Consider the following 12,108-nt stretch of genomic DNA (forward strand, 5'->3'; position numbering starts at 1 on the left):
GAATTTTTAGACATCATTATTGCTCAGAGGTCCCAAGAAAATATTTTAAATTCTTTGTGGACAATTTTTTAAACAATTTGCTTATTTTTGCAATTTAATTTGTTAGGATCTGATTAAGAATGAATAAAGCCATCAATTCAGTGGACAGAGGTTCAGGTCAATGGTGAGGTCCCATCAGTGCTACAGGGAAGCTGTCGATGTTCAAAAGTCACTTTGAGAAGTCATTTTAATGTAAACCGTGTTAATATTTTGTATGGCTACAAGAAGCAAAGGTGGTTTTGCTCTTCAGATCCATCTGTCTGGCCTCTGACGTCATACACGTACCATTTGATTTGACTTTAAACCCAAATTCTTCAATTTTTTTTACAGAGTAGTGAAATAATTGATAAATTGACTGACTGTAATTCAGAGTCTTCTCTGGACAGCTGCAGTTTAGGGAAAATGAGTATGCATATTTATACACATATATATGTAAGGACAGGAGTCCCTACATGAACGTCTATACACGTATATTGCATATATATACACTCCTGTTTGTGTGTGTAAGTATATATTTAGCAAACATATATATATGTATATGTATAACCACAAAGATCCTCTCAGTGTTTCTACAAATTATCTTCTGATTCACTTGGTATCATAAGTGCCATTATAACGTTATTTACCAAAAAAGGGGCGTGACACCGCAGAAATAATAGCAACTGGAGGCGGAATCTGGCCCTGAAAGACCTAATATGCATTTGAACATTAATAAGAAAGTGAAGTGCATACAAAATGATAGTTATAAAAATACAACTGGAGAGTACTGCATGACTTTCTTATGCCATAGACTTAGAAAAGTCTCTGTTAGCCTGAACAGTTTTTAATCTTCAGATAGATACGCATTTATCTCAGACCCCTATGTTATCTGTTTCTGCATTGGAAATGAAGCGGCAAGGAAGCTGTTCTTTCAAAATATGTTCTTAGCAAAAAGAAAAAAAAAACCAAACTCAGATTAGATTCTAATTTGTTATCTGTTTCTAGTTTTTCAAAGCATTCTACTGCAGCTATTTGCTAAGCATCTGTGATGGTAATCTATTTCTCCAGCTGCAGGTATCTTTTGTTATCATCTTTTTTATGTGTCTTGCTAATGTTCCTTTCTGTATTAGATCATAAATGTAATAATTACTGTTTACAGGCTAAAAAAAAAAACTCCGCCAAGTCTACCACAAAGGGATTATGCTTCAGGTAAGGCTGTACTAATGTGAATTTAAACTGTGTCTCTGTGTATATTTGATACTTATACGCCTAATGGTATTTCAGCTACACTTCCCTTGTGATTTGTTTTTAATGAGAGAAAAATATACCGTTATCCAGAACTCTGAATGTAGTTCAGATCTCTGAACTGAGGAAAGGAAAATATGACAAGTTGTCCTAGTATGAAGAAAGAGTAGCAAGAAGCTACTCCTTCAAAATCTGTATTTACCAGGGTTCTGCATATAGGCTGCTCTGAAAATGGAGAATTCATGTCCAGTCCTTTCTGCCAGAAATTGTGAAGTGAAGTGAAAGTAAATAGGGAAATAAATGAACAAATGGATCCTCACAGATTCAGGATGTTAATATCGTTAATGTGATGATGATGTAATGAATTATAATATCTTAGATGGTAGAGCTATATTATCATACAGCACTGCCCACCAACTAGTCCATGCCTCTTTTTACAAGTTAACAGCTGTCCTGTTACAGAGACAATAGTAGGACAACTGAAGCAAAGAGGACAGAGTTTGGAAGTTGGATGATAATTTTTCCCTGTTTACAGTAAACTCTTGTAATTAGCATGCTGTCTTGGAGCTTTAACGAAAAAACAAAGTGTAAAGCCCAGAAGTCAGCGATAAATCCATTATGTAGAAATTCTAATTCCTACTTAAATGTTAGCAGGCCACGTGGGTAAAGTGCATGCTCTGCTGGTGAAGCCATCTGCAGTTTGTCAGTTTTTAACTTTTTTCCAACAGCTCTGAAACAACTTATCAAAAACAAGCAAGCATTTACTATTCGGTCCAAGCCATATGTTTGTCTGAACTGTTTAGGAAGTTTTAACCACTTGTTTTTTAACGGAATCCACACTTAAGAAAAATGTTTATGTTCACTATTCTGTCTTCTTAAATAACTCTGTTTGGTTTAGAACATGCAGACAATGAAGAGGAGCAATGGTCAGATGATTTTGTAAGTACATATTTTGGGGTAGTAGGTGGTTACTGTAGCAACAAGTTCAGCACAAGCAATAATAATAAAATTTTATTCATGAATTGTCTACTTGCGGTTGAACTTAAGATAACATTTCAGTAGTATTATTTGTTATATCAGCATTATTTACAAGGAGCCACTGATTTTTAGCTATGTGATGGTTTACATTCAGCTTAGAAATAAGCTCAGAAGCACTGTCAGTGATAGCCATGGATGCTAAACCTTTTGGATGAGTAAGCATGTGACATTGCTTTGAAGGATTTCTCAAACTGTAATTTCAGAAACCAGTAAGATCATTTGAGGGAGGGAGGGTGGAAGGTGTGTGAAGAGGAAAGCCACTTCTTCCTAAAAATGAAAAATTTCTGATAAGATTTTAGAGAACGTTAGAATGAAGCAAGTCATGGTCAGCAGCCATATAATTGCCATAGTGTACAACCATCAGCCTAAAGTGACTAGTTTCCTTCTGGAGTTAGCTCCTGAGTCCTCTTTCAGTAGGAAATGGAGAGGAACTGACAGGACACATCGGGAGTCACGCTTGGAACTAAGAAGGAACTGTCCTGTGAAGAGAAACAACTATTGGTCTATAATTTGTAGACTGAACTCTTGGTGTGAAAAGACTTATTGAAGATAGCAAGGAGACAGGGAGCTGGAAGCTCCTAGGAGGGGCAGAAGGAGAGGCAAGCAGGAATGCTTATTTGTTAGAGAGGGAGCACCAAAAGGTGCACTAATGTGTCCTTTCAAGAATGTGTTCTTTTAATTTAATTAATTGTACTCCTGAAAGGATATTTGACATACACTGCTATGAGATGACAAATGGGAATTTCTTTCTAGGACAGCGATTATGAAAATCCAGATGGCCACTCTGACTCGGAGATGTATGTGGTCCCTAGTGAAGAGAATCCTGATGACAGCTATGAGCCGCCTCCAAGTGAACAGGAGAAAAAGAAGATTGCTTCTGCATTCCCTGTTTCTAGGGGTGAATACGCAGGTAGTTATGGGCCGGTTGGCTATGTCAGCTTGATAAATGTTTATTTGTCAGTACCAAATGAGAGATTGCCTCAAATGGGCTAAGTTGTGCTTCACCCACGTGTTTGCTTTTAATTCTGACAATCAAGTCTTCAGCTTTCAGGGGTAAAACAATACTAAGGTTAGTATTGCTGCTAGCAATGTTTAGAATTTTATTATGATGTGTCCTAGAGACTTTGATAGACATCTGCTAACTACAAAATTCAAGCAAAGGTATTGGGAGTTCACTAACTTGGCTCCAGATTCATCTGTATAATTTAATGCAGGAATTTGTATTGAAGATTAAGCACGTATGACTAGACAGGCTGCTTCTTAATCTTTTCTCTGTCTCAAAACGTTATTCCATAAGCAGTAAAACAAGGTGCAAAGCAGACAAAATATTCAGTCCGTATTGTCCTTTAGGATTGGTCCTGAGAAGATTAAATATTTTGAAAAACAGGACAAGATCAAGACTTAATTTACATCAGTCCAGCATAAATGCCTGTTTTCTTCCCGTTTTCATATTTTTAAACCATGGGCAGATAGCACTGGAGTGAATGAAAGTCAGCTTCAGTTAGATGAAGATTTGGGCCATGGGGAAAAGAAATATTGGCTTGCTGCCTGCTTTCATTTTGGTATGATACAAGACTGTTAGAGAATAATCAAAGTGCTAAAATGCCACATATGTTCTCATAAAATTTTATCAGCACATTGCCTATGTGTTCTTTGAAAAGGGGAGGTATTTTTAAAATTACATCCTAAAGAACTTGGCATAATTTGTGTTTTAGTCCCATCCTTTGCACTGTAACAGTTGTTCTTCTCAAGTGTCAGATGTGTTCTTTCTCACTTTCTATTGCCAAAGCTCATATTGTCACTGGACATAGTAACTAATGGACTATACCACCCAGCCACCATCTTTTCCCCAAGGAGTTTAACAGTTGTTCATACAACAGTTGGCATCTAAGTCCTCTCTTGCAGCCTGATACTGAGGACTAGGTTGTGACCCCGAGTTATGAAATAGGATCAGTTTGTACATAATTCTCTGTACCAGGACCAGAATATGTCCAGGTCGATCTTTTGACCTGGGCTGCAGCCACAGTGAAGACTTGTTTGCACAGGTAGAAGACTGTCCAGAGGCTAATGTGTAACTTTTACTAAAATTGTTCTTTTTCTTCCATATTAAAAGACAATCGCACCAGTCACCATCAGCTTCCTGCTATCAACAAACATCTCCTGAGTATGCCCAGTCCAGCCATGTCCAGACCAAAGAAACCAGCTGTGCCATCCCTGCCTTTGCCATCTCCTGCTGCAAAACCAAAATTACCACTGAAGCCGAAGGAATGTAGTGATGATGAGGTAATGTCTATAGATGTACTTGTTTTGACAGTTTAAAGAACTGATGACCCCCACACCAGTCGTAAGATAGACTACACAGCAATACCACGGTCTGATCTCTTTCTTAGCCTCTATGGTACCAATCACTTTGTACATCACAAGCAGTGACTTGTGAATACCATGCTGATTCCTAGTGGATATCTGCCAAGGAGGCTCTTTAGAACACAGAATAGTTTCTGCTCATCTATAACAAACTGCAGGCATTGAGGAGCGATCAGCCTCAAAGGGAAGGGAGGGCTTTTATCCACCAGTCCAGAATAGGAGTAATTTGGTAAAAGGTTTTCAGTCTTGGATGTGTAGAGTATGATAAATGTCTGAAATAACAGTCACTGTGAAACAGCAACTATTGATAAGCTGTTAACAACAAACTGTTGAGTTTTATGCCTGGTTATGATGGCGGTTTAACTGGTTGATTTTTCTTCTGCATTTCTCGTAGGATAATTACATTGTGCCAGTGGACAATGATGACGATAACTATATTGAACCCACAGAAAGCAGCATATCACTACCTACAAGATGTGAGTTTTAGTCATTTAAGCTAGTAATTATTGTCTTGTTAGGAACAGCAGTGGAACAAATTGATCAAATGAACATTTATTGCTAGGCTTCAAAGAGTGGAGGTGCTGCTGTTAAAGAGAATGCAGCCTGGGAAAAAAGGCACTTGGCTCCTTTGGCCCATAACAAGGCCAAGAAAAACATTTTTTTAACTGTATTGGAAGCCAAAATTATTACAGTTGAAAGGTATAAAGTTAACAGGGTAGAGTATGTAGTTCTGCTCTCTGACGTTGCTTACAGTAACAAACCTATTCAGCAAGACACAAGCACTGAATAATGTTTCCCTTTTACAATGAGGGCTGCTTTCTGCCTCAGTTGATTTCTTCAATATCGCACAGGAAAGATGTCACTTGGACCAATAAAATATTTACTGTTATTGTATAAATGTTACTCTTAGTTTTTAATACATATGTGTATGTATAGAAATGGGTGTGTATACACACATGCATAAGTATATATGTACATGAATAAAATGTTTTTTAGCTCCTGTGAGCAGATTTATGAAGACAACAAAGCCAGCCCCTCCTACTTCTCCAAAGCCTTCTCTTATTTCTGATATGCAAGGTATGTAGGTTTTACATCCCTGTTAAAATAAAATAATCCAAGACTGAGGAATATTAAATTACACTTGATATGTTCACAACACAAACCATACAACATACTTGAGTAAAACAAAAATATGTTCCCCTTTAGGTTTTTCTGTGTTATAGCCGTTATTTTGCCTAGCTAGTAAATCCGTTTTAAGCATGAATAAAACTAGAACAAGTCTTTTGCCCCAAATCAAATTATTTTTAGTCTTTTGCTTTAGCAGGGGAAAGCAAATGGATCAATACAACAAAAACAATTATACAACTTAGTACATTAGTAATCCCATTTCACTATAGGAATTAAGACTCAGTACTTTAAAAGGTTCAACCTTGAAGAAATTCTATATAAGTTGATGTTTTGTGTTCACCTGTGATAAAGGTGTTCCTGTTTAAGTTCTGTAAAAGGGGATGTATTTGGGAAAAGAAACAATAGCAGAAGCACATAATCATATTTGGTTTTGTAAATGCAGGATAGCATAGCTTAGAAAGGTTAAGGAAGTATAACTCCAAGTTGTTTTGCATCCTCATCGTGTTATTAATTGCGTGGAATGTAACCTTTACAGACTGATCATACAGTTCTTTAAGTGTTTTTGCATATTCATGAGCAATGTGTTTTCAAGTCATAAACTACATAAGCGTTTTTTCTGAATGACTTAAGATTTTGTGAGTTACTTACCAAACATTTTAAAATGCCCTTTTCAATCTCAGCCTTTCTGCAAATCAGTGTCAAGCAACAACCAGCTCCTGACAGCTGTTACGAAAAAAATAGAACATCTCCCCCTGGTGGGAATGTGGGCATTTTTCAGTGCAATAAAAGTGATGAAATCTGATTAAAAACAAATTGTTGAAATATAATTCTATTTTAATTGAAGAAACTGGGCCTAGATAAGAATGCCAGTGGTGCTGGGTTTTAGTATCTATTAATTAAAATACACCTATGGACAGAACTCAGGGACTGAAGTTGGCCACACAAATGAGCCAGCTTGTATTTATGATTTAACTGTTCTCTTTCTCCCTGAAAGTCCAGGAAAGGCTAAATGCTAACACAAGTGTGATAACACACTTTGCCAAACCATCCCAGCTTCGTTCAACACAAGCACTTATCCTGCTTTGGAGGGAAAAGAGAAAGAAAAAATAAAACAAACGAGCAAGCTTGCGTGGTAAGGGAATGTTCGTTAATGCAGAGACTGTTTATCAGACTTCCTGGGACCTTTCCTGATGTTCTCACTAGCAAACCAGGGGTGTAGCTGTGCCAGGGTTTTGGAGGCAGAATCAAGTTCTCGGCAACTTCTCAGTTATTTTTCCAGAGGCAGAAGTACAATTGATGCAAATTCTGATCAGTTTTTCTGGAAACATGTAGTACATTTTTGCTAACCAAAGAATGTGGTTTTTCCTCCCTGTCCTACAGAAGTCTATGAGGTTCCTGAAGAAGAGGTAAGACCTTTCTATAGTTTGCCTGAGGGCAATGCAAGTCAGGGAAGAAATGTGATTGTAAAAAATCATGACCAGTGGGGGAAAATTGGAATATATCTGTCTGTATTTAAAGCTTTCTGACACTTCTTTCACAGAAAAGCTGGCAAACCAATTCAGAAGGTCTGGAGAACAGAAAAAAAACAGGAAGGGGCTGAAGTTTCCTGGTCTTGTATAATAGTGATCCAGTCTGGAACACAGCAGCCTAAGGGAATGCTTTCTAGAAGCAGAACTGCAGCAAAGTAGCAGTGACAGTTCTGACAAAGTAATTTTCTTGCCACTTGCTGGTACTGACATGACATACAGCCAAAGCAGTGTACTCAGGGCTTCGCAGATTTACTTATGGTCACTTCTTGCCTCTCCCAACGTAATATGGATTACTGCGAGGCTCTACTAGAAATCTATATAAAAAATAAGATATCACTGTGATAACATAAATGGGATCGTATAAATGTATTAACTCAAAACATGACCAAATAATTCAGTGCCCTTTTTCTTACAGGAAAAAACATCGCCACCACCAGTAACGAGGTAAGCCATTGCTATGGGTAGGTGTATTATTTAAAACTTGTCAGAAAATATTGCTTCTCATCTAGATATTTTGTTTAATAGTTCTCTTTCTAGAAGATCTACATACAGAAATTCTCTCTTTAGATTATCTACACATAATTTGGCATCTGATTCTGTGATAGTTTCAATAACCTAAACATAACACATGTTAAAAAGAAATACCTCTTAAAGGGTACTTTCTGGACTTTCGAGGTGGCAGAGGGGGAGAAACAGAAGTTGCCTTTCACTGTTGTTAAATAGAATTTTCCTTTCTGTTTTATTTCTAGATTCACTAAGCCACTTCTGTCCATGCCCGCTCAGAACATGGAGCACTCCCACATGCACAGCATAACTAGAGACTCATCTAAGCTGGATAAGTCCAGGTAAGTCAACAGCAGCTTCTACCAGTAGCAAGCAGTAATGAAAGAAAAATTCTCTTCTCTATATAGTGTAGCCCACAGACAATAAGCAATTGTTAGGACACACAAATAGCTAGGGACTGTGGGAAAATGTAAGAACTGAAAGTTCTCATTTCCCTGCAGAATTTTGTGTTCAAGCCATTTTTCCAAATGGGTGCTATGTTCTTGAGTATCCCTGTAGGGATCCAGTGAAGGGGGTAAAACATCTCAAGAAGCCAATTAAAAGTCCTGTTACCTACCTCTGCTCCCTTGCAAGTGAGATATTTTTGCAGAGGATGGTGTACAGGATTGCTTTTAAAGAAGATGAAAACCATGATTTATGTTCCAAGTGTCTGCAGGAAAAGAGGCAAAGGAAATCTGAGTATGCAGCCCATTCACTCCTGTGTCCCCAGAACTGCAGGAAGCTGCTTTGTAACCACTGTCTCATCTCTAGGACATTGCTCTACAAAATGGTCCATGTGCCTCAGGAAGAGCAGGTGTCATCCACAACACTCTGTGTCAGTGTTTGGTGAGGTTCTGTGCTCAATTGCAGAGGACTCGAGGTCCGGGACAGAAGTTCTTCTAGAATTGTTCCGCACTAAGAGCATAGCATCGCCAGAACCACAGCAGCAGTGCCTAGCTGCAATTAAATGCATTTATTCCTCCTCTCAATTAAATGCAGACCTCCTCCTCTCTAGATCTTGAAATGTGTACGTGAGCCAAGCAATTAAATAAATAAATCCTACTCATCTTAACTTATGTATATTTTCCAGAAATATTTTGCCTCTTCCCAGAAATCGTCTTCATCCAAAAGCAGTGAGTAATTGATGTGCAACTATAAAAGAATAAGTTAAGCTTAGGCTGTTCTGTGTTTTCTATATATACAGCTAGAAACTCTGATGCCTTTTATTATCTGGATTAAATAACAGAAACAGATGACTGTTGATCTAAGATTGTAATTGTGGCTATTAATCTTTTGGACAAAAGAGGTACACTGGACATGTGTATTGATCCAACTAAAACTTCAGATGTTTTAAGGGCTAGTTATAGGTCTCAGTCCACAAAAATAATTTCTTGTGCTAAGAAAATACTCCAGGAACATTTCCTTCAGTGGTGATGGGCAATTTTGCTCAATCTGAAGCACATTCATTGAGCCTCGTTTCTTTCACGAGGAACGATTAATACCTTCTGAAAACTGAACCTGAGTAGTCTGAGTAATCAGTATTATGAGAAAATGCAGTCCATGGAGAAGTAATTACAAGCTCTGGCTTCCTAAGGTTGTGTTTGTCATTTCTCTTCTGTTCTTGTTCCCAGTCTGTCCTTTCCACTGTGCTGGAACAAAGGTTTTCTGAAGCAAGCTACTTGCAAACTTGTTTAACTGCAGCAAATGGGGAAAAAGCAAATGCCTAAAAGGTTCTTTTTCAGCCAGATTAGTTCCATACATTGTTCTGCACCATAGCTGTAGTAACAGTTGTGCTAGCACAAGAGAGGGTGCACATGAGAAGCAAACCACCAAGAAACAAGGTGACAGTAACTACATCAGTGTCTGCCAAAAGCTATGTCCCAGCCCGGTGCACTGAATTCTCCTTAAGAAATTATCAGGCTACCAGAAACTACATAAAGAAATTAAGACACTTAAAATCAGGAGTTTGAGGTCATGCTATAGCATTAGATGCTACGGTAACATAATGCAGGTGGTATAAGAAGATCTTATAATCTTAAACTTCTAGAGATACAAAGTATTGTGGGAAGCAGTGTAGGGTCTAGGGGTAAGTGTTGCACACCTCTACGTACAACAGCAGCAGCATTTTAGCTTCTCTTCCACCTCATCACAATGTTATTCCTTAGATATGTGTCCTGATAAGATGATGAACAATTCCTGAGTGGTGCCAAGTCCAGGATTTTTTTAGATCAACTTACCAGTATAAGATTAGAAAAAGAAATCCTTCTGAAGGGACAATGTTGGATAGATATTCCACTCTGATCAGCACTAACAAGAATATTTCTGCTTCAGAACATATTTGAGTGCCACATGGCACCTGAAAACCTCTCCATTAATTAATTCTCAGAGCTTACCTCTAAGATGAGCATAATCCTAGCTTTGCAGAGAATCGCAAAAGACTGTTGTTTTGCTGGGGCCGCACACAGACTTTTGTAGCACCTAGATGGAGCTCCCAAACAAATACTCATCTGTACAAGGGATGTGTGCAGCTCCTGGGTATTTGCAGTTACCTGGTTTGGCACAAGAGTCAGTCTAGGAAAGAATTACCCAGTGTAATCCAAATTTTGGGGTCGTTGGTTGTTGTGTAAGTGGCTGGCCCTTCCAATTTTAAAGAAAAACATGGGAATGAGCATGATGTGCTGTGCCTTTCCATCCCTGGCTATGCACACAGACAAAGCAAAACAATAACCAAAACATCTGCTAACTGCTCCCATTCAGTCTGTGCTCAAGCATGTGATCATGTCAACAGAACTGTAACCCTTCTTCCTCTCAGAGGCCTGGGCTGATTAGGAGAAAATTAATGTTTAACTCCCTCAGCTGTTGGATGATGTACCTCTTCAACCACAAAATGGATGCGTTTGTAAAACATTAGTAAAAACTAATTAACCCAGTGGAAGGAAACTGACAAATTGCTGTTGCCCCTTTGAAAGGTAATTATCATATTGAAGTCTGATTCACTAAAAGACAAGAATAAGGAGGCAAAAGAAAGCATCTCCAAAAGAACCTGGGAAAGACTATATACTCAGTATCCTCCTTCAGTGGAAAATGTGGTTTTAATATATTTAAATCTGCTGCAAAATTTCTGCTTTCTAGCTCAGAAATGAAACATGAACTAAAAGGTCTTGCTGCAAAATTCAGGGCCAATTTTCCAATACTACAAGCAATCCCAAAGTTGTTAGAATGTTCAAAATTAGATTTATGTTTACTAAATTTTTTCTAATGCTGCATGAAAGCTGATAAAAAGTATCCTGGTTACTATAAGCATTTTGTTCAAATGTTGCCTTAAAGATTGCTATATATTAACATGATCAGATTATTTATGTACTTCTTAATTAATAATAATTCCTTTTTTAATTGCTTCTCATAAAATCTAATAATCTAATATATTTTTCAATTACAGGACCACGAAGCGAAGAGTAATAATGAAAGTAAGCGCTCTGTACTAAAAACATGGCAATATGAGTGGAATTTGTTGTCAGTATGTCACTGGTGACCTTAATACAGCATATGGTGGAATGTGTCAGTGTAAATTTTATCTGCAATAAGCAAGAAATGGTACTGAACTATTTTCTTAGTATAATTGGAGTGAAAACATGTGAAGACAAAAATTAAACCAATGGATATTTTTTACTTTTGTTACATTAACACTGAAATGGCAGTGAGGAAAACCATCTGTTCAGATACAGCTACTATTGCATACTAAATATGTCATTTGCATCTCTAGATCATAGCTTCAATAACGCACAGGAATCCAGCTTTCCAACTGGAGCAGCTCCGTCTCCTTTACCAAGAGGCCTGTGAGTAAAAAAATAATAAAACTACTTCTGTGATTGGGAAGGGGTTAATTACTAGGTGTAGTAGGAGCTAACTCCTACCTTTGCCTATGGCAATCAGAATTCAGAAGCAATTTTGATTGCTGTTCATGAAAGATATCTTGACTAGATAAAGGTAAGGTATTCTTCTGTTATTTCTGGAGGAATACTGCTTAAATACCAGCGCCAGTGCTCTTCAGTGCCAGCCACTGATGGCAGGTGCTAGATGGCATGCTTAACTTAGTCACATACTGCAGCAATAACACATGCATGGCTATACATGCATGTGGTTTTCAGGTTGTGGTTTTCAATAAAAATATGCCCCACACAAGTTGTCATCTTAAGCATTGGACTGAGTGTAGCTTCTTTGCATATTCTAAGTACCTTTCCTG

At 37.8% G+C, this 12,108-nt stretch overlaps 1 protein-coding gene across 1 annotated transcript in view; it reads left to right on the top strand.

Annotated features, from left to right (window-relative positions):
* BLNK (B cell linker) overlaps positions 1 to 12,108 on the top strand; it is a 99,288-nt gene that overhangs the window by 76,006 nt on the left and 11,174 nt on the right. The window contains exons 7-18 of the mRNA XM_069863874.1: positions 1,178 to 1,227; positions 2,162 to 2,202; positions 3,055 to 3,211; positions 4,415 to 4,584; positions 5,060 to 5,141; positions 5,662 to 5,742; positions 7,174 to 7,199; positions 7,738 to 7,766; positions 8,072 to 8,167; positions 8,956 to 8,998; positions 11,305 to 11,332; positions 11,629 to 11,701. Coding sequence (XP_069719975.1) covers positions 1,178 to 1,227; positions 2,162 to 2,202; positions 3,055 to 3,211; positions 4,415 to 4,584; positions 5,060 to 5,141; positions 5,662 to 5,742; positions 7,174 to 7,199; positions 7,738 to 7,766; positions 8,072 to 8,167; positions 8,956 to 8,998; positions 11,305 to 11,332; positions 11,629 to 11,701 — 876 coding nt within the window. The remainder of the gene's footprint in view (positions 1 to 1,177; positions 1,228 to 2,161; positions 2,203 to 3,054; positions 3,212 to 4,414; positions 4,585 to 5,059; positions 5,142 to 5,661; positions 5,743 to 7,173; positions 7,200 to 7,737; positions 7,767 to 8,071; positions 8,168 to 8,955; positions 8,999 to 11,304; positions 11,333 to 11,628; positions 11,702 to 12,108) is intronic.

The sequence above is a fragment of the Phaenicophaeus curvirostris genome, chromosome 9, assembly GCF_032191515.1.
Source record: "Phaenicophaeus curvirostris isolate KB17595 chromosome 9, BPBGC_Pcur_1.0, whole genome shotgun sequence".
Classification (NCBI taxonomy): domain Eukaryota; kingdom Metazoa; phylum Chordata; class Aves; order Cuculiformes; family Cuculidae; genus Phaenicophaeus; species Phaenicophaeus curvirostris.